Source organism: Hesperophylax consimilis, chromosome 8 (genome assembly GCF_061612785.1).
Source record: "Hesperophylax consimilis isolate HC1 chromosome 8, BYU_Hcon_1.0, whole genome shotgun sequence".
Taxonomy (NCBI): Eukaryota; Metazoa; Arthropoda; class Insecta; order Trichoptera; family Limnephilidae; genus Hesperophylax; species Hesperophylax consimilis.
In genome coordinates this window covers 7,266,928-7,290,422 of record NC_142843.1, presented here as the reverse complement: position 1 = coordinate 7,290,422, position 23,495 = coordinate 7,266,928, and the positions used below count along the sequence as shown (strand labels likewise).

The 23,495-nt window shown below is 35.2% G+C and overlaps 1 protein-coding gene across 3 annotated transcripts in view; it reads right to left on the bottom strand.

The window, feature by feature from the left end:
* The window catches only part of LOC149421495 (glycine receptor subunit alpha-4-like), a 222,397-nt gene that overhangs the window by 13,300 nt on the left and 185,602 nt on the right, over window positions 1–23,495 (bottom strand). Inside the window, exons 4-5 of one of the 3 annotated variants that reach the window (XM_089634415.1) lie at window positions 15,378–15,473; window positions 6,177–6,397 (exon numbers count right to left, since the gene is read on the bottom strand). In XM_089634415.1, the coding sequence (XP_089490541.1) occupies window positions 6,177–6,397; window positions 15,378–15,473 (317 nt within the window). Of the gene's footprint in view, window positions 1–6,176; window positions 6,398–8,096; window positions 8,151–15,377; window positions 15,474–23,495 lie in introns of all 3 variants that reach the window. The other 2 variants (XM_089634416.1, XM_089634417.1) reach the window with 2 other exon arrangements.

Here is a 23,495-nt window from a genome sequence, read left to right as displayed (position 1 = left end):
ACGACTACAGATTATGAAACCACAAAAAATTTCGCGGGACTATTGTTGCCAACGTAAAAACATAGAAACTGCTATCTAACATTTAATATTACAGCGTCATGACCCCATGTTCAGTTTTTGAATCAGTATTTTTTGTAATGGTATCACTCAATTGCCAGGGCTCCTACCAGGGAGCAACTTGACAAATGTAAATTATCTCTCATAGCGAGGTTGAGGACCGACTGATATTTGGGGCTTATGAAAAAAAAATATGAGTGGAGATAGTAGGAAGAATGTTACAAAAAGCATTTAAAATGGAAAATGCATTGAGAAAAGCATTTAAAATTCAAAATGCAAAATGGTTTTTAAAAAAGCATTTAAAATGTAAAATGGAAAATACCCATTTTGCATTTCCATTTGAAATGGATTTATTTGAAATAAAGCACATCTCTGGTTGTTTTACGTGTATTTCAATTGACCCTGCTCTAAGGAGTTGGCAGCATTGATCCCATATGAACACTCGTTTACAGTTGTTGTTGGCTGATGTTACTACAACTCGTTTTTGTGCAAGTCGACTCGTTTGTGGAAAGAGCTACCGGCGTCTGTTATCCTCTTTCATATAAACCGGGCCTGCCGTAATAAATCCCTTCTTTCAGCCGCTGCCTTAACCCGCCTCACAACGCTATCTACCCAACCGGGCGATATAGTTCCACAGTCTTTATACTGTACACAACTTTTACAACTGTGTGATTATTGCTATTTAACTTATAATAACCGAGTTTAATTTCATAGTTAAATATATATTATAAAAAAATGGACGGGCTCATTGCCCGCACGTAATTATATAATTCTGTCGATAAATTTCGTATATAAAATGAATATGAAACACCTATTTTATTTTATCATCAATATTTTTTTGTTGCCATGAAAATTAATGGCGTAAACATAAAACCAATCAATCACAATCTAGGGGAAAATTTTTACATTGTTTAAAAAATTATAATCTTCCACTTTTAGTATGGTAATATACAGGGTGTATCGGCAAGTACCCGACAAACATTAACCAGCTATTCCTCAGCACATTTGGAGTAAAAAATGTTATGGGCGCTTTGCTGTCCGGTAACATTTTTTTTCCATTAAAAACAAAAAATAAATAAAAAATCCACACTCCGTCACTGTCATTTGCATTGAATTTCGTGTTCAACAGCTGTTATTAGCAAGTGTGTCAAAAAGTGTCCTCGATCTTTCGTACACACTAAATAATAATAGGTAAAAAAGAGACGAATGGTGCCGTGCCATTTCGTTGTGATTGTAAATGCGCGCCAACGTAGGTACGTACGTACATTATTCAACGAAACTCGAACAAAATATTACCAGATGGGTTTTCAAACTTTGACAAAGGATAAAACATTGGTGACATGTGGTGAAAATATGAATAATAAATTTTTTATTAAAAAAAAATGTTACCGGACAGCAAAGTGCCCATAACATTTTTTACTCCAAATATGCTAAGGAATGGCTGGTTAAAGTTTGTCGGGTACGTGCCGATACACCCTGTATATTACGGGGCGATTTCTTAGAGGCCGCCGTACCCACTTACATGTTTAATGAGGTCGGTTATAAAAGGAATATTTTTTACTAAAAATAGCCCAAGGACGTCTTCGACAGTTCTGTTGTTATTTTGCAACGAATTCGAACACTTATGTGAGTCATTCATAAATCAAGTTTACTATTTTCCATTTAAATTTTAAAACAATACTATGATTCTTTCGGTAATCTAGGATTATTGCCCTAAAGTGTATTGTAATTTGTTTCCAATTTGGGAGCCGGATATGGGTACCGCAGCCCCGGGAACCATTTATTAGATAACCAACACCCCTGAAAAAGGTCACCCTAAGTGATTCTAAGGGTGCCCGGTTTCATGGGGTTAGGTTTAGCCTACTGCATGGCGGGTGATCGGGAGGGACTGGTTGAGGGAGATCTTTTGACCTCTTCAGCCGGACTCTCTCGACTCTTACCTTTTTACTTCCCTGAACTTCCTCTCCTTCCTTTCCCTAAAAAGTCCCAATACACAGCATCCCCAAAAATGACATATGTCCGGAGGGATTTTTTTTCCCTCAGGACCTCCTGTATGGAGCTGAGGATATCAAAATATTAACGGATGTCACAAATCTAGTGCAATTCCCAATATAAGCACAAATCAAAGTACATCTTTAGATTATTTAACTAACGTTTTTATCTTTATTTCGCAATAAATTCTAAATTGCTTTATTTTAGGTGTTAGATTACAATGATTACAAAAACCAATATTGTTTACTTTCATTATCACATACTTGATGTTATGATTTTGGCCTGCAAACAAGTACCTACCTAGAGGTCACTTTGACAAACAGCAATAGTTGATTTAAAAACAAAAATATAACATGTTGATTTTGTGAATGCAATTTAATATTCCAAAGTGTCAATGCGGATACCAAAGTATTAAAATGATTAATTTATTAGGACACAAAATAAACAAAGTTCTTAAAATGTACCTACTCGATAAAACACTCGAAAAGTTTGGAATTTTATTACACCCTTTTGTAGAAAACTAGCCGATACACAATACATATTGCAGTTATCCTCGGTTTACAGATCGTGTTTTATTAATAACAACGTATCAAAGATTTAATATATAGTAGTATCGTTAAGATGTGCAAATCTCGTATGGGGCCGTTCAAGTATTACTTAAGCAGATTAATTACAATTATTTACCCCCTCTTCCCCCTTGTCCCCAAAAGTAAGCAAAGCTCTTACCCCCCCCTCCAATGCTTATGTAAAAATTGGTACCTATATGCATTTTTCTGTTAATGTATTCTGTTTTTTTATTGATTCATAAGCAGCACTTATAAAATAGTCTTAGGATAGAGGACTTTAATGCACATAATATTAATTTAAACAAACTTTATTGACACAGTCGGAATCCCCGAATATGTATTCGGTTTTCAAACATAGACAATGTGTGGGTTGCCAATGTGTAAAAAAAAAAGACAGAAGTGAAACTTCTAGTTTCAGCTGATGCTTGGCGTGGCGCAGTTCGCTGGTGTCTGAGAGAGAGGAAAGAAGAGAAGAGAGAGAACGTTCGTGAGCGGCTCCCCCACCTCAACAAGGTTTCACTTCAAAAATGCCACAGCCGAGAATCGAACCTCGCTTAACTGATTGAAAGCCAACCACGCTGAGCACCAACTGTAAGCAAAGCCGCATAAATTGATTATATTATGTAGGTTCTGAAAATATGAGAGCTTGTTATGTTTTATAATGTTACCTACATCACACCCAAAATATAATATATTTTTAAAAATAATGTACAATGTACAGAAATAGAATCCCACACAAGATCGCGTAGTGCGCTCTAGCGAACGGATATTTTATCAGAGGGAGATAGTTTTAATTTTTTTTTCTGTAAATTATTACATATTATCAAAATAAATAAATTAATTAAATAAATGTAATACAATTATCATAATATACGGATTAGATAATAATTTTAATCCAACACAATAACGCAAAGCGCGCTCTAGCGGAGTAATGTTTTATCACAGTGAGATAAGTGTTTTTATTATTTTGCAATATTATTTTCTTTTAAAAAATGTTCTGACCTACTAAAAAATAAGATATTGAATGAAAAAGGCGTTAAAAACAAAAAAATAATGTGCGATGGCCGAGAATCGAACTCGGATCAACTGCTTGGAAGGCAACTATGCTGACCATTACACCACCAACGCCAGTTGTCGGGATGAGCTAAGAAGCATTTATATGTTACTTCAAAACTTTGACTAGATCAAATGAACTTTAATCGGTGGTGGGGGTACCCGCATTTTCGTTTCGGTCATGAGTCGGTTTTACTCTGGTCCTCGAAATTGCATGACGCGCGTAAAGAAGTTTCACTTCAATAACTACTGCTGAGCAGTGCTGACGTAATAACTATCTTGACCCTCCACCCCATGTCATCAAAAATAAGCAAAGCAAAGACCCCCCTGCCCCCCTATAGTGCTTACATAATACTTGAACGGCCCCTATCTCAAAATTAAACCTCATTTAAACTCATTTCTGTCATATTTGGGGATGATTTATGGAACGTCAATTAATGAAAGGAAGGAGAGGAAGATATGGGTAGGCGATGGGTCGAGGAGTCGTGCTGGAAAGGTAAAAAAGATCTCCCTCCACCAGTCTCTCCAAAACCAGCCCATCACACAGTAGGTGGACAGATGCATCCGAGACCCAGACCTAAACAATTCTCACATAATGAACCCTGGAACCCCTGCTAAGTCACCTAACGTAGCGAATCACTTGGGGTGTCCAATGGCAGAGATGTTGGTTATCCAAAGAATGGCTCCCCGGGCGGCGGTAACCACATCGGCCACCCAAATTGGGCCTAAAGTGATATAACATCATAATCTAAAGTGTGCAAAATACTTCCTCTGATTTTATTAGAGCATCTCCTAAAACAACATTGGCCACGTTTCTGACTTTCACCCTTTAATGGTGTTCTAGGACATGGTTTCAATTCGGAGAATGAGAAGGCGAATTTATAATAATAATATTTGGCTAATTTATATAGCGCCGTTTTCGTGAGAAATCACCTCAAGGGCGCTGTACAAATATATATTTCTTAAATAGTGTTATAATATTGTTTAGAATTGTGGAAATTTCCAACTTATTTGGAAAATTGAGGTCGAATTCAGACTCGGAAGAAACAGAATTTTCAACAGAGGTCAGGCAATATTAGATAAAGCTTTATAGAAAAATTGGATATTTGTTTAGAGAGGGACAACTAACAAATATGTCGTCTAAAGATTTTAGAACACAGAAATAACAATCTGGGGTTTTAAGTAGGCGACACATTACGCTATACACTACCAATAGGAATGTATAGCGAGCGATATGCTGAAATAGGCCAAGCCACGAACATATAGGGCGCGTATAGCGTGGTCTGTCACAGGATTTAAAGCGATTTTTAACAAGGTGAGAGGAAACGGAGCAATTTCCAATTCTCTTTGGAGTGAGGAAATTTATTTTTGGGAAAAATGGGGGAATTGTTGAAACCACGATTTTGATGGAACAGCCCTTTGTGTCTAGGCATAGTAGGCATTCGATCATGTGTTTTGAAAACACGAATCTGATCGAGAGAGTTCTGGTGAAAAGGTCAAAAGGTTTCCCTCAACCAGGGTCTCCCGATCCGGCTCAGGTGTAGTATCCGGCAGTAGGTGGGCAGAAGCATCTATTGCCTAGATCTAGACAAACCTTACCCCATGAACCCGGGCACCCCTCCTTTCTCAACAAACTTAGCGAACCTCATACCAACCAAAAATGTTGACAAAGTTTATATAATAATCACATTAATACCATTGAAAGAGTCCAACGCAAATTTTTGAGGTGTATTAATTTTAGGCTTGGAATTCCTTTAGAAACAAGAAATTATGATTTCTTATTATATTCATTGAAATTGCTTAAGTTAAGTGATAGAAGAAAATTTTTTGATCTTATATTTTTATACAAAATTATAAATTATCAGTTGGATAGCCCTGACATATTAATGTTGATTCAATTTCATGTGCCTACCATTAGATCAAGGTCCTCCAGTATGTATTATTGTGACAATTATACCACAATCTCAGCATATAACTCAGTTATAAATAGATTGCACACACTTGGAAACTTTTATGCTAAAATCGCAGATACTTTTAATATTCCCCTTGTAAAGTATAAAGCTGCACTAATAACACATTTTAACGCCACTTATTTTAATGAGGTCACTACATAACAGGCTATTGTCATTGCTTCTTTCTTTACTGTTATTTTATTTGTTATGTTTTAACTAAATTTAATTCTTTAATTTTTCTCATCAAAATTTAATACTGCACTATGTATATGTAAAAAAATAAAATAAAAACTTTGCATGTAAATGGCACTTGCGCCGTTAATTCTAAATAAATAAATAATATATTAATATGGAAACATATGAACCGCTTACTGAGATTTCGCCGTTTATCTCATACTTTTAGGTACTATACATTTGGCTTATTATGGCAAGCGATCGCTCAAAACGTTTTTGCAAACTTGCCATAATATACCAAAAATCGCTCGAGTGGATAGTACAAAAGACTTATATTTAGGTAATCTATCAACTCGTCTTATAATTTGTCTTAATTTCTTACCCAATGCTGACTGCGAGGGTACTGTTCTTATACAGCCTCAGGGACGCCATCTCCTGGAAGACAGATAGGACCTTCATCTCCCGGAGCTGTCGGATGTAGAGGTCTGGCATCCAGAACATGTGTCGCTGCTCCCAAGTCAATTCGATGAAGGGCAGGTCCGACACGGCCTTCATGCGGTGGTCCTCCCAATACACCTGCATGAACACGTCCAGCGAGATTTCCTGGACAGAACAGACCATTATTGCTTTAGGTAGGTATGTTAGTGAGTCTTCAGCAATGCGGAATGAGTGTCGGAAAAACATCGAAAGGAAGGACAGCATTAGCATAGCATTATGAATTCAAATAATATTCATGGTTGGCACATATATTATTATTTTTAAAAGTACGTTTTGTATGATATGCAAACGACAGTGTAAGCGACATAGGTTAACAAATGCATCGCCAAATAGCCGGGAAAAATAATGTAACCGCCATTTATCCTCAAAGCAGAGCAATAACCACTTTAGTAATGTACGATGGATGGTATCAATAATATGAACATTCGTTATAAAGTTTGGGGTGGCAGGATAACACATCTTAAAAAGGTGATAAAAAGTCATGAAAAGTGATGAAACAAAAACTAGGTTAAATAGGTTACCTAGGTTAGGTTTAAATGTTAGTTTTTTCATCGCTTTTAATGACTTTACATCACTTTTAAAGGTGTGTTCGCTTGTTATTATGTTGAGTTCTCATGGAACCTTTAGAAGAAACACGGCGCATAGACAGACGCGGATAGCTATTTTGTTTTAAACTATGTAGAGATAATATGAATTAAGACAATTTAACAGGAATTTTACTGCGAAAACATGGCTGCCATTGCGAATATCCAATATCGCTACGGAAGAACCAAGTCAAAAACTCAAAGCACACGGAGAAAAATTACTAATATTGAATACCTATTGCTAATTTATTAAGATCACTTCAAGTTATTTGTAATCCGGTCAAACACTGAATTGTAGGCCCTTATAAAAGAAAATTAGGTTTCCTAATAAACTTTTAGTAAAATACGAATCTATTATCACGATGTCGTATCCTAATATTTCCGTATTTCGTCATTGTATATTATCAAGGCAAAATCAGGTGGATGAACACGTCTTCTGATACGTTGGGAATTCAGTTATCAGGAAACGGCCTGAAAACCATTTTTAACCGGATTACCAATAATTTTAAAAGATTTTTAATAAATTAGCAATACCTACTCATTTTTATCCGTGCAGTTGTTTTTCTGTATATCTTATAGTAAGCGATACAATATTCATTTACGATAATTTTAGAGATCCTTACGATGTTTTGACCAAACTAAATTTTAGACCACTATAGTTAATATACGATAAAACGTATACTCCTTTACTAATAAATGTGTTTTTAAATTTTCACGGCTGATAAACAACCGATTACCTTACATCATTGGTATTTTATCAGTTGTGTAAAATTTTAAAAACGTTTATTAGTAAGGCCCATGGGACAGAAAATCAATTTTGGATGTGAAATTTGGTATTCTCAAATATTGAGACGGTGGTTATGTTCAAAACCGCTATTTGAGCAAACTGTTGGTTACGATCTTTTGGTGATAATGGCTTGATATGTTATGGTACGTATACATTTGCGAACCGAAACGCGAGCTGAGCCACGAATTATGCAATAGGAACGAAGCAACTGCAAGCGGCCGAAACGCCGATTCGTTCCTTTACCAGTAGTAACCATAAGTTGAGGTTCAGCTCAGCAGTTAGTGTAATTATTAGGCGTTAGTGTAAAATAAATATAGATAATGTGTGGCACATATTTTTAAACTTTATTTTTGAAGTGTTTTTTGTCATATTTCTAGTAGTAAAATGTATTTAATTGTGTAAAATTAAAGAATGTGATGGTCTGCCTCCTTACCTGCAAAGTTATTTCGTTTGTGTCCCTTAGCCAAGTGGGCATGTATGGAGAATCCTAAAATGTGGAATTGTGTATTGTTTGAATAATGTAAATTATATACAGGAGTACGGGAAATGAAACGCCAAATTAACATATCAGAAGTTAAGACCCAGCATACCCAATTTATTCCGATTTATAACAAGTTTCTCGGTAACTCTCTTAAGTTTTTAAGTTCCAAAAGTTATAATTGAAGATAATATCTGTACATTTGTTATGCCAAAACCTAATTTCCTTCGATAGAAAAAAATCGCTAAATATGCTCCGAAAATTATTAAACACATGTTTTGTTCTGTTATTTAATATGTTATAGGCATGAAAAAAATTCACAATGTATCTTTAAGGCGAAGTTTAATGCTAAATCACTATTTTGATTAATCTTTATAACGAATAGGTGTACATTATGAATACCAAAAAAATATGCTTTTGATAAATTGAAGGTTTTCCTATCGTTTCGCTCGAGTACAATACAAATAAAATAATAAATTACCCAGTAAAAAATATAAATGTAAACTACATAAAAAAAAGAAATGTATGAACGCGTAAAGGATACAACTTTAAAAAATATATTATTAAAGCTAAGATTATGTGTGACAGTTTCACTTGATTAAATTTTTTGATTTCTTATAAAATTATATACAAAATAAATAAAAACCAGTTTTGTGCTTGAAATCGAATGTTTCTAGACTCCATTATTTCGTCAAGCGATTTTAATGCCTATTACCTGCAATATAAGGTATACCAAGAATATACACAATTTTGGCTTGTAGCTTCCTCTTAAACGCAATTAAAGCATTTGTCGAGAGATTTTTGCTCTATTTGAAACAAGGGGTGTTTTAAAAAATAATTTCACCATTTTCGCTTAATTATCGTCCTTTTTCTCCCTCTAACATTCGTTTGAACATACTTCCCTTTCAAACCATCTTTGAACGCTTACTGCTGGGCCTTAATGTTAGTCATCGACAAAACTGTATTTTTAATGAAATTTCTTTAGTAATGCGTAACGAATTTTGAACACATAATAAACACGAGTGAACTCTTGACCTCACTATGAATACAAGTAGGTACGTCTTTAAACACTAACAAACCGACGATTCATTATTGATATGAACTGGCAGTATACCTACATATGTATTAAAAATGAATTATTGCATTAACATTCACTAACGTCGGAGAGTAGCAAGGACCGTGAAAATAAGATATTTTTTCTCCAATGTTAATGCTCAAATATCACCTCAGTGACACTTTACAAAGATATAAAAAAACTAACGGCACCTAAAAAATTACACCTTTTGACGTCTCTGTATTAAAAAATGCAGTAAAAATATTGACACTGTTTGCCGATTATGTAAGCCTTTTCGAATATTTTAAAAGGTCACCGTCAGGAACAAACGTATCCCTTAAGGCGATGCACTACGTCGTGTAATATTTTAAATTGAGCCGCTATCAATAACAACCCTTACGTAGATGGCGATAAGGTTTAAATTCCCGCTTAACACCATTTGCCTGTTTTGATTTATGCAAGAAAAAAACATGGCCAAAAAGTGCCTTTTACTTTATTTTGTGGATGTTCAGGCATAAATATTTAATATTTAATAAAATCATAACCGAAAATGGGTTTGTAAGTAGAAGATTTTGAACTTTAAAGCAGTTTTCATAGGCCTTTTGATAATTTTTTTCTGGGCTTATAAAAAGACTTATCTAAAAATACTCGATTATTTCAAAGGCCAAGATGTATTATACTCGCAGTATTTAATAAAAGCATCTGAAACATTTCTAGGCGACCAAATTTTCAATTTCCAAAAAACACACGATTTTGCATTACTACGTATGGTATCGCCTTAATATTTGTTTCAACATGATTTTAATAGTAATTTTGCCAAAATTTTTAACAAAATGTTTAAAACAAAATCAAATATTTTTATATTTAAGAGTTGAATTGTTTGCATGGGAAAATAATAATTCTTTTATGGAAAGATATTTTTGTATGGGAAAATAAACATACGCCCTAGCTAGTTAGAGGATTACGAAAGAAAAATGAAATCAAAAATAAAAAAGGTAAATGTTGAAAAATCAAACCAAAGAAAAATACATAAATTCTTCATACTAGCTAACGATACTTTTCTTGAGTCAGAAATAATTTTCATTTAATTGAAAAGTATTTTTAAGAATTTCAATTTTCCTGTCATATTATTTACTTTCGTGAGGCACTCGAAATTTTCCAACAAGATTGACACGTTCTTCGGAACTGAGGCAGCTTTTCTACGAAATTACATTTTGCTCTACTTGCAAATACAACTAGTCTAAGTTATTTAAACCGGTCGCACGTCAATCCGATTCACTTGAAGTAAAACCTTGACCGGTAAATTTCCAAAAAACGGAATCCTTTACAAAATTACATGGCATTATGGAAAATGAGTTTTCTGTTAAAACCAAAGAAAAATTACTGTCGTTAAAATAAATTTTATACAACACGTAAAGGCCGAAACTGTTTTGATTACCTTTTCATACTAGAAAATATTTATAAGGCATGGAAAAGTTAATAAAATGACTCAGGGTCATACTTCATATTTTTTCAGGAAGCCACACTTCTTTTAATGTTTTAATCTGAACGGTTAAAGAATTGATTGTGTGAGCGTAGCGAGGTCCAGTTTTGATTCAACTCATAAGCATTCCAACTGCTACGAACTGTTAAATTGATGTAATCAACATTACGCGAAGTCTACTGTTCACAGAACTACTAGTATATTAAATTATTTAACTCAACCCATCTGTCATGTTCCCAGATTGTTTGCTTTTGGGAACAGCTCATATGGTCTCATAGAAATAGTTGTGTCTCCCTTATTGTCACGTTGAGACATATGATCTAAACGGTGTTAGAAAGAGAAAATACCACGCTTTATATTCATATCTAGAAGTTAACAACAGAATAGTTAAAATGTACAATCCTATGAAACCAAAGGTTCCGACCGCAATGAAAAACTATTTATGAAACTTCGAGAAGACAAAAAGTGAGATGATTATAACGTCTTTAGTACTATAAAAATAACAATAATAATGGACTATTATAATGGTTTTAAGTAATTTTTAAATTCAAGACGAGACAAAAGATTTATCTAAAAAATACTCGATTATTTCAAAGGCCAAGATGTATTCTACTCGCAGTATTTAATTAAAGCATCTGAAACATTTCTAGGCGACCAAATTTTCAAACCAAAAACACATGATTTTGCATTACTACGTATGGCATCGCTTTTATATTTGTTTCAACATGATTTTAATAGTAATTTTGTCAAAATTTTTAGATTTTATTATTTTGTTTAAAACAAAATCAGATATTTTTATGTTTAAGAGTTGAATTGTTTGCATGGGAAAATAATTATTCTTTTATGGAAATATATTTTTGTATGGGAAAATAAGCATACGCCCTAGCTAGTTAGAGGATTACGAAAGAAAAATGATATATTTATCGTGCACATACTCGTTAACACACTCTCTTTTCGTGAACATCAATTTATCTAAAAAGGGTTACAATAACGTAGTCAGATACTTGTGAGGTTTCGTTCCTAATCGCCACCGACTTCTGGAGTACTTCAGTGCTACTTGGTTACCTCTGCTCGTAAGTGGCATAATCCAGGGCTTGTTAAAGGCATTACGACGCCCCCGCGACACAACCTTACAGGTGTGCGTCCAATATTGCAATAGCCTTACTGGTGTTATTATATATAAACAGATCAATAGTAATAATTCTAGCTACTCCGTTAACTGCTATGTAAAATAACTCAATGGCACAGAACAATAATTATTTTATTTTTTACATCTCCATACAGGAAGGAGGCACTAAGGAAAATAGTTTCCCTCAGGGCTAGGGCTCCTATGTCATCTTTGGGGATGTTGTGTGGAGGGTTTTTTAAAGGAAAGTATAGAGAGGAAGGTCTGAGAAGGAAAAAAAGGTTTGACGAACGGGTAAGAACTTGGGGTTCAGTGCATTTAAGAGTGACAGACGTTTGAATTCATTCCTCTCCGTGTAAGGCGATGTGTCGAGAGAGTCCTGCGGGGTAGGAAAAAAAATTCCCTCAGCCAGTTTCTCCAAACCCGACCAGCCACACAAAAGGTGGGCAGACGTATCCGCCGTCAAAACTTAGATAATCCTTACTCCATGAATCCGGGCACCACTGCTAAGTCACCAAAAGTAGCGAACCATTTTGGGCCACCTATGGCAGAGGTGATTATGCTTGATTCTTTCTATAAACTTAGTAGTGTTAAATCTCTAGGCTAATCAATTATAATTAATCTCTATAGGTATACACGGTGTCCGGGAAGTAAAGGGCACTTACTTTGGGAGGTGAACGCGTGCGTGACCGGTGAGCATATCGCAAAACATTGGGATTCATAAAACACAAAGCAAAAAATTGTGCTTTTTTCATTAGCGCCACAAAGCACAATTTTACAAAGCCTTCGTAGAACACCTTTATATCTCCTTTGTATTATTATTTCTCGTCCTCAGTCAGCCGTTCTACTGTTGTTGAAAATAAATCCTTTGTTTTTGAATTTACACTCTTTTATTTATCTTTTAAACGATAAATGAAACATGTTTCCAAATGGATAACCTCTGTTACTACGTTACTTAGTAAAGTAGTAACCTAACGCCTCTCTGATGTTATCGTAACACGACCATTACATGACTCGCAAAACAAGGTGATGCCCGAATTACACATGCCGAGAACTCGTCTGCTGTGATCAGTGGCGATCTAGTAGCGGGCGAGTGATTCGGTAAAGACAGTGGACCCAATGACTCGGTCGAGTAAGTACTCCGTCCATCTGCGTACTCACTCTCCACTCGGTCAGTGTGATTAGCCGACTCAGTCAGTGAAAGAAAGAAAATTTAAATATTTAGAATTTTTTAGGAGAGTGGTTAAATTCCTTTAATTTTTCTCTTTTCCCTCCAGCGCAGCACTTTAAAATAATCCAACAATCACCCGAGCACTCGGCAGGTGTAATTTGGCCTTTAGGATTGCACTCTACAATTTTTTTCTTAGATTATTATGAATAATCAATCACCTCTAAAGTTTAGCAGTATGAGCTAACTGTAGAACGAAGTAGCTACATATATTTAATATTATTTTTTGCAGTCTTCTGAAAAACTAGTATCGCTGTTTGGAAAATTTTTGATGGTTTATTGCACAATGCATGTAGGTAGTATGCGTATCAAAAATCAATAATATTCAATTATGGATACGTGTCATATATCTAAAACATAGCTATTTGACATAGGCCCGGTATATCAGTCAGTCCGTATCATCGCTATGTACGACATTCGTTGCTCAAATTTAAGTGGAATAAATCTGCCGCTCAAGCCTCGATAAGCGGCAGAATAGCTCTTTTTTCAGACGCTGAAGCGCTAGCAGTCAAATGTCAAATATGACGATTACGTAAATAATTTCGTACTTCCATCTCACTTAAAATTATGTAAATTGCATAATTTTATCAGAATGAATTATTATATTCATCGAGCGATGGGGAATCAATCTAAAATATTTGGTAATGGATGTCAAAAGTTTCAACGTCAGGACAGTTTGTTTTTAACCGTTAGTTCGTCATAATTTCATGAAGAGTCCAGAAAAACAAATGCTATTTAAAATTAGTATATACCATGGTAATTGAAGCGCGGAACTTCACCGTGGATAGCGGAGCATAGATATTCTACTCATGTAGACATTAATTTGGTTTTACAGAGAAAAAAGAAGCACATTCCTCTTTTAAAATCGTAGACTATACGTGTAATATTAGTGATATCCAGGCTTATGACGTAACTTACCTATAACTTGCATTTTGTACAATACATTTTTAAACAATGAATTTTTTTTAGATAACCATCTAACTTATCATCAAGGTTGGACATGCCCTGAGTTTCTCTTTACTATAATTATAATGATATTCCACAATGCCAGAGGTTTTGTAAATACGGTTTTACAATAAACAGTGACATATTTTTTGGAAATGTTTTATTTACTATATAATAACCTTTTCTCCTTACAGTCACACTAAGTTGTATTTTATTCGAGAACTGATTAGTATTTTCTTGGAAGTTTGGAAAAATACGTATCTAATTGATGCCACACATGTGGTTATGAAATAAACAAGTCACACATTTTACACTGATTGTAACAACAAGTGTTACGTATGGATTATGTTCCAAGCCGCTCTAAGCTCGACATTCCAACCAAGCCGAGTTTAAAATCAACCGATATACCGGGCCTTAGCTAGATCTAGTTTTTAACAGCAATAGTACGAAGAGAGAGTTATAATGGAAGACAGTATTTTGATTGTGTATTAAAATGTATGTAGGTAGTATGAGAGTCGTTACGAATACGATTATTTCCAAGTGATTAATTAATGCTTATAATATACCACATCACCAAGCAAGACAAGCCATTTGTATTAATTCTAATTTCTAAAATAAAATATCCGCAACCACATACAACAGTATCCACTTCAGGAAACGATTTTTTAAAAGGAAATTGTGGAATCATGCACTAAAATGATTAGGAGATGACGTTGTCGATTTCTTTTTTTAGACCAAAATTTACAAGGGAAGAGCCACGAGCGTTGAAAATGTATATTCTGAGATGTATTTAGGCAATTTTGTAAATGATTTTAGGCAATTTATGCATTCTAAATTATTCAAAGGAAGTTAGTTATTGAAAATCATTGCTCAAGATTCTACGTTTGCGATTTGTGAAGTGAGAATTTTAACATGTCTATGGCGGTAACCAGATAAAACAGAACATTGACAAAAAAAAAAAACAGAATAAAATAATAGGTCAGGTTATGTTCGGTTAGCTTAGGTTGAGGAAGGTTAGGTTAGGTTAAGATATGTTAAGTTAGGTTAGGTCAGGTTAGGTAAGGTGAAGCTAGTATAGGTTAAGGTTAAGCTAGTATAGGTAGTAAAGATAGGTGAGGTTAAGTGAGGTTAGGTTAGGTAGTTCGAACTAGGTTTAGTTAGGTTTGGTAAGGTAAGCCTGGGTTAGGTCATGTTTGGTTAGGTTAGGTTAGGTTAGGTTAAGTAAGATCAGGTAATGTTAGTTAAGGTTAGGTGGGGTTAGGTTAGACTACGTTTGATCTTCACTTTTTCCAATGTTCTGTTTTGTCATGGAACTGTCTATGACAAAAACAAATAGTAATAATAATGATCCCACGCTATGTTCTAGTAAGTAGGCTACATGATACATGATGTTCACTAACCTCCGCGCCGTGCTTTAGAGCCTGTTCTCGGTAGTCGATTTTAGCTTGCCCTCGGTCGGGATCGAACCCTGGCTTCCTTAGCCAGATACCGGGACGCTATTGAAATCGCCCAAAAAACACGTCTTTAATAAATTATACAAAAAATAAATAACATAAAAAATAATAATTTTAAAATAAGAAACGCGCCTAAACAGTAGATGGGACTAAATATGATGTGAATACGAGTATATATGGTACTTAGCACAGTCGATCGAGAAGTTTTTTTTATCGATAACGTCGATAACTTGTCATCGTTCCCGAGCACGACTTCAGATATCTAACGCACAAACAACAATTCACCTCGAATAAATTCAGAAAACTTAGTTGTGAACTGTAATTTGTTCGTTGGAGATCTGCAGTCGTGTTCGAGAACGATTACAAGTTTTTTTTTTTTTTTTTTTTTTTTATATTTACTCCACACAGGAGGCCCTGAAGAAAATAATTTCCCTCGGGGCCTATGTCATCTTTGGGGATGCTGTGTGGAGGGTCTTTTTTTGGAGAGGAAGGAGTGAACATGGGTCTTGAAGAGTCCCATGTTGTAGGAGGGAGGAAACACAGAGGCCGGCAGTTCGTTCCACAGCCGAGCTGTTGAACTTAAGAACGAATCGTAGAAGCGACCCGTTCTCATGTGACAAGTGTCAACTGTGTACAAATGTTGGGCGCGCGTTTGGCGTGTATCCCGACTACGCACCGGTGCCGAAGGGATCAATGACGCTAGTTCCTCAGAGCATCTTCCATTGTAATACCGATAGAACAAGGACAGCATACCTACTTGACGCCTGTGCTCTAAAGATTGCAGTCCGTTTGTTAAGATTGGGGAATCTATCAAACGGACCGCCCGTTTCTGCACAGAGTCAAGGGTTTTTTTCAGGTATTTTGGGGCTCCAGACCAGAGATGGCTGCCAAATTCGACAGTAGGGCGCACTTGCGATTTGTACAGGGTGAGCAGTTGTGTACTATTAAAGTATCTGCGGGCCCTGTACAGTACGCCCAGCTTCTGAGAGGCCAACTTTACTCTGGCTTCGATGGAGCCCCCGTACCTGAGCTGGTCACTTATAGTTACACCAAGCATATCAATGGAAGGCCTGTTCGGAAGATTGCTTCCGTTGAAGGAGACTAGATTATCATTTGGATCCCTTTTAGACGTAATCAGACAGGATTGGGTGTTAATAAGATTATAAACTTTTATAAATTGACCGTGCTAGATACCTTGGACGGAGGCCGCTGAAGGAAACAAACAAAAATTCACGTCGAATACACTAAGGACGGGTTGTTTCGGAGATTTTAAACAATTCTTCAAATTTCAAAGATAATTTTCAAGTTCTGCGAAAGATTTTTTCATGTTCTGTTATTATTCCAGTTCTGTGTATCAACTAGCCTATAATGATATAATAACTTGAATATGACATTCATAGATCCCGAAAATGAACGTTGAAATTTGATTAATTGTTCAAAGCTGATTTTCAAGTTCTGTGAAGGTTCTATTGAAGTTATGTTATTATTTCAGTTTTGTGAAACAACGGAAAAAATGATACACTAACAGAACTTGAAAAGAACCTTCACCAAACTTGAAAATCGACTTTGAAATTTGATGAATTGTTCAAATTTCGAGGTTAGAATTCAAGTTCTCATGGGCCGGGTGTTTCACTAAACTGAATAATAATTATAACATAATTTGAATAGGAATTTTACGGAACTTTAATATTAAATTTTGACGAATTGTTAAAATTCTGTGAAACAACCCGTCCTTAGTTGGTGTGAACTGTTGTTTGTTCGTTGGCAATCTACAGTCATTCTCGGGAACGATGACAAGCTACCGGCATTATCGATAAAAAAATTATCACCGGACGTTTTAGATACTCTGGATGCCCCTTATCGAGGCGATGGGTCCTCCGTCCGAATATAATAGGACAGGGGGAAGAATATGCTATGAGATAAGGTGAATAAACGGAGCGGTTAACGCAGCCTATGTTTCTAACGTTATTCAATATTAGTTATTGAAAATTAAACAAATTGGTACATAACAAATTTGATTGTTTACTTAATATATAAGTGTTGTGTTCCTACAAAAAGTTCTCCAACTCGTAGTGGAAGGAGATTAAAAGAATAAGTTCTTTATATTAAATCAGGGATTTATTCAATACTTCGCGTATTAAAATAGTGACTTCGATAGTTGACCTAACTAAGAGCTGGCTAAATGAGATCTGCAACACCATGTTTGACTGGAAGCAGCCTAACTGGCCCTAGCGACTTCTGACTACTAGCTGCCATCTTGCGGACTTCCAAGCAAGCTCTTTGCCCTCTATGAATGCATCTATGAAGCTCTTAGCTAATTCACTTCCCAACAATAAGCATTATAATATCTAGCTATAATCCATGAATAACAGTTATACTACTTAACTAAGCAATAAAAGCTGTACCTAATCATAACTAACCAACTAAGTCGTTTCCCCGAAGGGTTAGGTAGAGAGGACCGACCTCCAAACAATGCGGTTACATTCATACATCATCTCATACACCTGTTATTCTGACACTTGACTTGAAATATTTCATCCGCGATGTTGGTGATCCGCGAAACTGGAAAAATAATAACCTGTACACGAACGAATTAATAGAAGCAATACACTAATATCTACACATTTCTTATTTTTATGTTCATATCACCATAGAAGAATAACGTATTTACATTAAGTTTTAACATATTAAAAGATTTGAATACTATTCTTCCATAGAAGCGTTAGCTTGTGTTTAGAAAAGGAGTGCACAATACATTATTGTAGTTATTTAATTAATTAATAATATGATAGGTATTACGTGTTGCAGTAAGTACATTACATACAAATAACACACAAATATATTTAATTAATGCAATTATATTATTATTCAATTTACAAAACAACGGTTGATTTATAAACAACTTCTACTGAAAATTAAACTAATTACAAATACGGAATATTTTGAACGTACCCAAAAACTAAAAACTATTTTTAAAAGCTGGTGAAATACATTTTAAAATTTTATTAATAAAAAATAAATATCTAATGTTTCATTTCCCGAAATTTTTAATGGAAACATAAAAATTATAAAATGGATCACCTAATATTTTCGTCTAAATACGAAACTAAAATTACTGATAACAATAAAATACTCATTTTCTTAGGCAAATGTATTATAAAAATTAGTATAACCTCATTTTTTTAGTAGTTTAATTTAATAATAATTATTAAAAAAATCACATTTTTTTGTGTTTAAATTCTAGATTGGAATATAAAGCGTGGTGATTTCTCTTTCTAAAACCGTTAAAATCATATTTCTCACTATGACAGTAAGGGAGATACGACGATTTTTATTAGACTATATTCCTTAAAGCTAACAAATTGAATAAATGGATAATTTCTCAAAACTGAAGATAACTTAACCTTAAAGTACGACAATATTATACTGTTAACTCTGAGAATTTAAAATAATGTTTAGACCTTAGAACAATTACGTTTTTTAATCCATCCGAACGTTTTACGAGATATGAAAACTAAATGATATATTGGCAAATTTAACTCTGTATTAGAAATATCAAATGAAAAAAAAACGAACCACCTACCGACGATAATAATATTTACCTATAATAGAAATTGAACTCATCTCTGAAAATATTTCAGCTTTGTATCGAGCGGTCTCACTTCGGAAGCACTTTCAGGGGCTGAAATATTTGTATAGATTATTCGTGACTCGCGATAAAGATGGAAGGCTAATGTCAATACCATTTCCTGTTATCTGATAGGTATGCACTTATAAGCGATGTAAATAGCTTTGAAGGAGGTAAAATATTTACTTGATTTTGTGTAGAATGTTTACTAAGTATTTATAAACGCAGAAAGATATATCAATAATGAAAATGTAACAATTTTGAACACAAATATATAAAATATTCTTGGTTCCATAACTCTCTCGTGATGTAAGGGTACGTATACATTTGCGAACCGAAACGAAAACCGTACCACGGATTACGGGAAAGGATCGAATCAACTGCAAGCGGCGTTTCGCGCCATTTGCGGTTGCTTTGTTTCTTTCCCATAAGTTGAGATTCAGTTCGGCAGTTCGGCTCGCGGATGTATACGTAGGATAACGCTACCATAGCCCAAAACTTCTTTATAAATACTCGTATGTATGTTAGACAAAAATGGTTTAACCAATTGCTTGTTAACGGTTCCATGATAACTCAACACAGTGACAATTCAACACACTTTTAAAAAGTGATATAAAGTCATTAGAAACGATGAATTTTTTTTAACCTAACCTAACCTAACCTACATAAACCAGTAAATAAAGTTTTTGTTTCATCACTTTCCATGACTTTATATAACTTTTTAAAGATGTGATGAATTATCATTGTGATGGTTTATCCGGTTACCCTTGTTAACAGTATATGCTTGTTAATATTTGGGAAGCAGGAATGGGTACCGCCTTCCCGGGAACCTTTTATTGGATAACCAACACCTCTGGCATTGGTCACCATAAGTGGTTCGCTACGTTTGGTGACTTAGCAGGGATGCCAGGGTTGATTGGGTTATATTTGAGGTGATTTCTCACGAAAACGGCGCTATATAAATTAGCCAAATATTATTTGGCGGCGGATGAGTATACCCGCCTACTGCATGCCCGACCGTATCGGATGACACTGGTTGAGGGAGACCATTTGACCTCTCCAACAGGACTCTGTCGGCCGATCGCTGTGCACCGCAGTGGGAGAAATGAATTTGTACGTCCGTCACTCTTGGACACACTGACCCACAGATACCCACCCCTCATACCTGCTTCTTTCCTAGAATTTTCTCTCCTTTTTATCCTCAATAACACCCTCCACACAGTATCCCCAAAGCTGACATATAACTAATATAACTTTTTGATTGATATTACTAAATTATTTTTTTATACGTTCTAAATTTGCTTTTTTTTTTTTTGGTAATTTATGAATGCAAATTTCTGAAAACTTTATTTGTTTGATAAAAGGCAGTCACTGTGAGTGTTTGTACCCTGATGATGATCGTGTTCATCAGGTACAAAATAAAACTGATTTTAATTTGGTACCCTCACGAAGCTTATTACGAAACACGTTATTACAGAAATTGTTTCACGGAAACGCGTTGTTACAGAAAGTGTTTCACCGAAACGCGTTGTTACAGAAAGTGTTTCTCAGAAACGCGTTGTTACAGAAAGTGTTTCACAGAAACGCGTTGTTACAGAAAGTGTTTCACAGAAAAAGGTTGTTACAGAAATTGTTTCACGGAAACGCGTTGTTACAGAAAGTGTTTCACCGAAACGCGTTGTTACAGAAAGTGTTTCACCAAAACGCGTTGTTACAGAAAGTGTTTCACCAAAACGCGTTGTTACAGAAATTGTTTCACCGAAACCCGTTGTTACAGAAAGTGTTTCACCGAAACGCGTTGTTACAGAAATTGTTTCACGTCTCTTTTCTCCAAAGAACCAACCATCCAAAGGACAACCATCGTTCAGCTATATCACCGGTAACAGCGATATTGGATAGACTATATCATAAAATATTTAATTTTTATTATTACTATGTAATTACATAGTAATAATAAATACCAATAATAGGTAATTACCTAGAATTTCGCATTGATCGCTGTTCATTATCAACTACTATTAACCACGAGAAAAAACAGGGCCAAGGGTTGCAAACGAATTAGCTGGCAAAATTAATTATTAATTTTTATACCCTTGGAGTGGAATGCGGTGGAAGTGTTTTAGTGGAGTAATAATTTTATATATTAGTTAGTAGCGATGGGTCGTGACTCGTGACTCGTTTTATTATGAGCGGGAGCCACGGTACCAGATCAATCTTTTCGTACAACTCAAAGAGTCCACTCAATTGAACGACGGCTCAATTGAACGGGAACCGTGAGCGCAGAGTGTATGAACAATAAGAATAATGCGCTACCCCCGATACGGCTACCAGCTTTTAGATCCCAGCATAAGCGTATGAATGATCTTACTCGTATACATCAGTGGAAACCTATTATTGGTTGTATTTTATATTACTTATATCGCTATCCATTATAAAATATTATAACTGTTGGTTTTCCAAATAAAACAAAATGAAATAAATGAGGAAAATAAGATGCTAAGTAGTTAGTAGGTCCAGATGCATACGTTTAAGTCCAGATGTCGTACTGTCAGACGACGTTCAGTCTCTGAGTATGTAATTACAATTAATACGTAGAAAATTTTAAATGCGCTATTTTTCTAAAATATCTACTGATAAAAAGAAAACCGTTCAATTACCGGGAGTCGTACGAATGTGGCTCATCAAAAAGAGCTAGATCAATTGTGCGACTCGTTCATGAATGACTCATCGCTATTTCACAGTGCCTTAGAAGTCTAGATGAATTATTTTACAATGCTTAGAAAACGTGTAAAACGAAAAACTCTGTTATGTAATGTAATTTTGCGAATATAACAGGAGCCGTACGCGATCGCGCTGTTTTCTGAGAATCGATAAAGCTAACGTATTTTCATTATCGCTTTACTGCGAACGCCGCCATACAAATGGTAAAACACTATTTTTAAAGTTATCAGATGATTTCTCATTTCTTTACGCAAGAAACCCATTGTTTTCGTTAAATGCAATGACCTATTCAATAAAGTTTATTCATAATATGATAATATATGTTGTCTTGCGATAATGTTATTTAAAAATATATACATATTAAATTTTAGTATTTTTGCCTAACCGTTATTTAAGAATTCTATAATATTCGGCCTATTGATTTACAATAATAATTATACATCTATATAACTACATAATGTGTAGGTAATTATTTGAGGAAATGCTTTTATCGAAAAAAATATGTGAAGGGGGCAGTGATAACTTAGGTCGATATAAATTATGTGGAGGAGGCAGTGAAAACTAAGGTCGACATAAATTATGTGGAGGGGGCAGTGAAAACTTAGGTCAACATAAATTATGTGGAGGAGGCAGTGAAAACTCAGGTCGACATAAATTATGTGGAGGGGGCAGTGAAAATTAAGGTAGACATAAATTATGTGGAGGGGGCAGTGATAACTTAGGTTGATATAAATTATGTAGAGGGGGCAGTGAAAACTAAGGTCGACATAAATTATGTGGAGGGGGCAGTGAAAACTTAGGTAGACATAAATTATGTGGAGGAGGCAGTAAAAACTTAGGTCAACATAAATTATGTGGACGAGGCAGTGAAAACTCAGGTCGACATAAATTATGGGGAGAGGGCTGTGAAAATTAAGGTCGACATAAATTATGTGGAGGGGGCAGAGATAACTTAGGTCGATATAAATTAAGTATAGGGGGCAGTGAAAACTAAGGTCGACATAAATTATGTGGAGAGGGCAGTGAAAACTTAGGTAGACCTAAATTATGTGGAGGAGGCAGTGAAAACTCAGGTCGACATAAATTATGTGGAGGGGCAGTGAAAATTAAGGTAGACATAAATTATGTGGAGGGGGCAGTGATAACTTAGGTTGATATAAATTATGTAGAGGGGGCAGTGAAAACTAAGGTCGACATAAATTATGTGGAGGGGGCAGTGAAAACTTAGGTAGACATAAATTATGTGGAGGAGGCAGTAAAAACTTAGGTCAACATAAATTATGTGGACGAGGCAGTGAAAACTCAGGTCGACATAAATTATGGGGAGAGGGCTGTGAAAATTAAGGTCGACATAAATTATGTGGAGGGGGCAGAGATAACTTAGGTCGATATAAATTAAGTATAGGGGGCAGTGAAAACTAAGGTCGACATAAATTATGTGGAGAGGGCAGTGAAAACTTAGGTAGACCTAAATTATGTGGAGGAGGCAGTGAAAACTCAGGTCGACATAAATTATGTGGAGGGGCAGTGAAAATTAAGGTAGACATAAATTATGTGGAGGGGGCAGTGATAACTTAGGTTGATATAAATTATGTAGAGGGGGCAGTGAAAACTAAGGTCGACATAAATTATGTGGAGGGGGCAGTGAAAACTTAGGTAGACATAAATTATGTGGAGGAGGCAGTAAAAACTTAGGTCAACATAAATTATGTGGA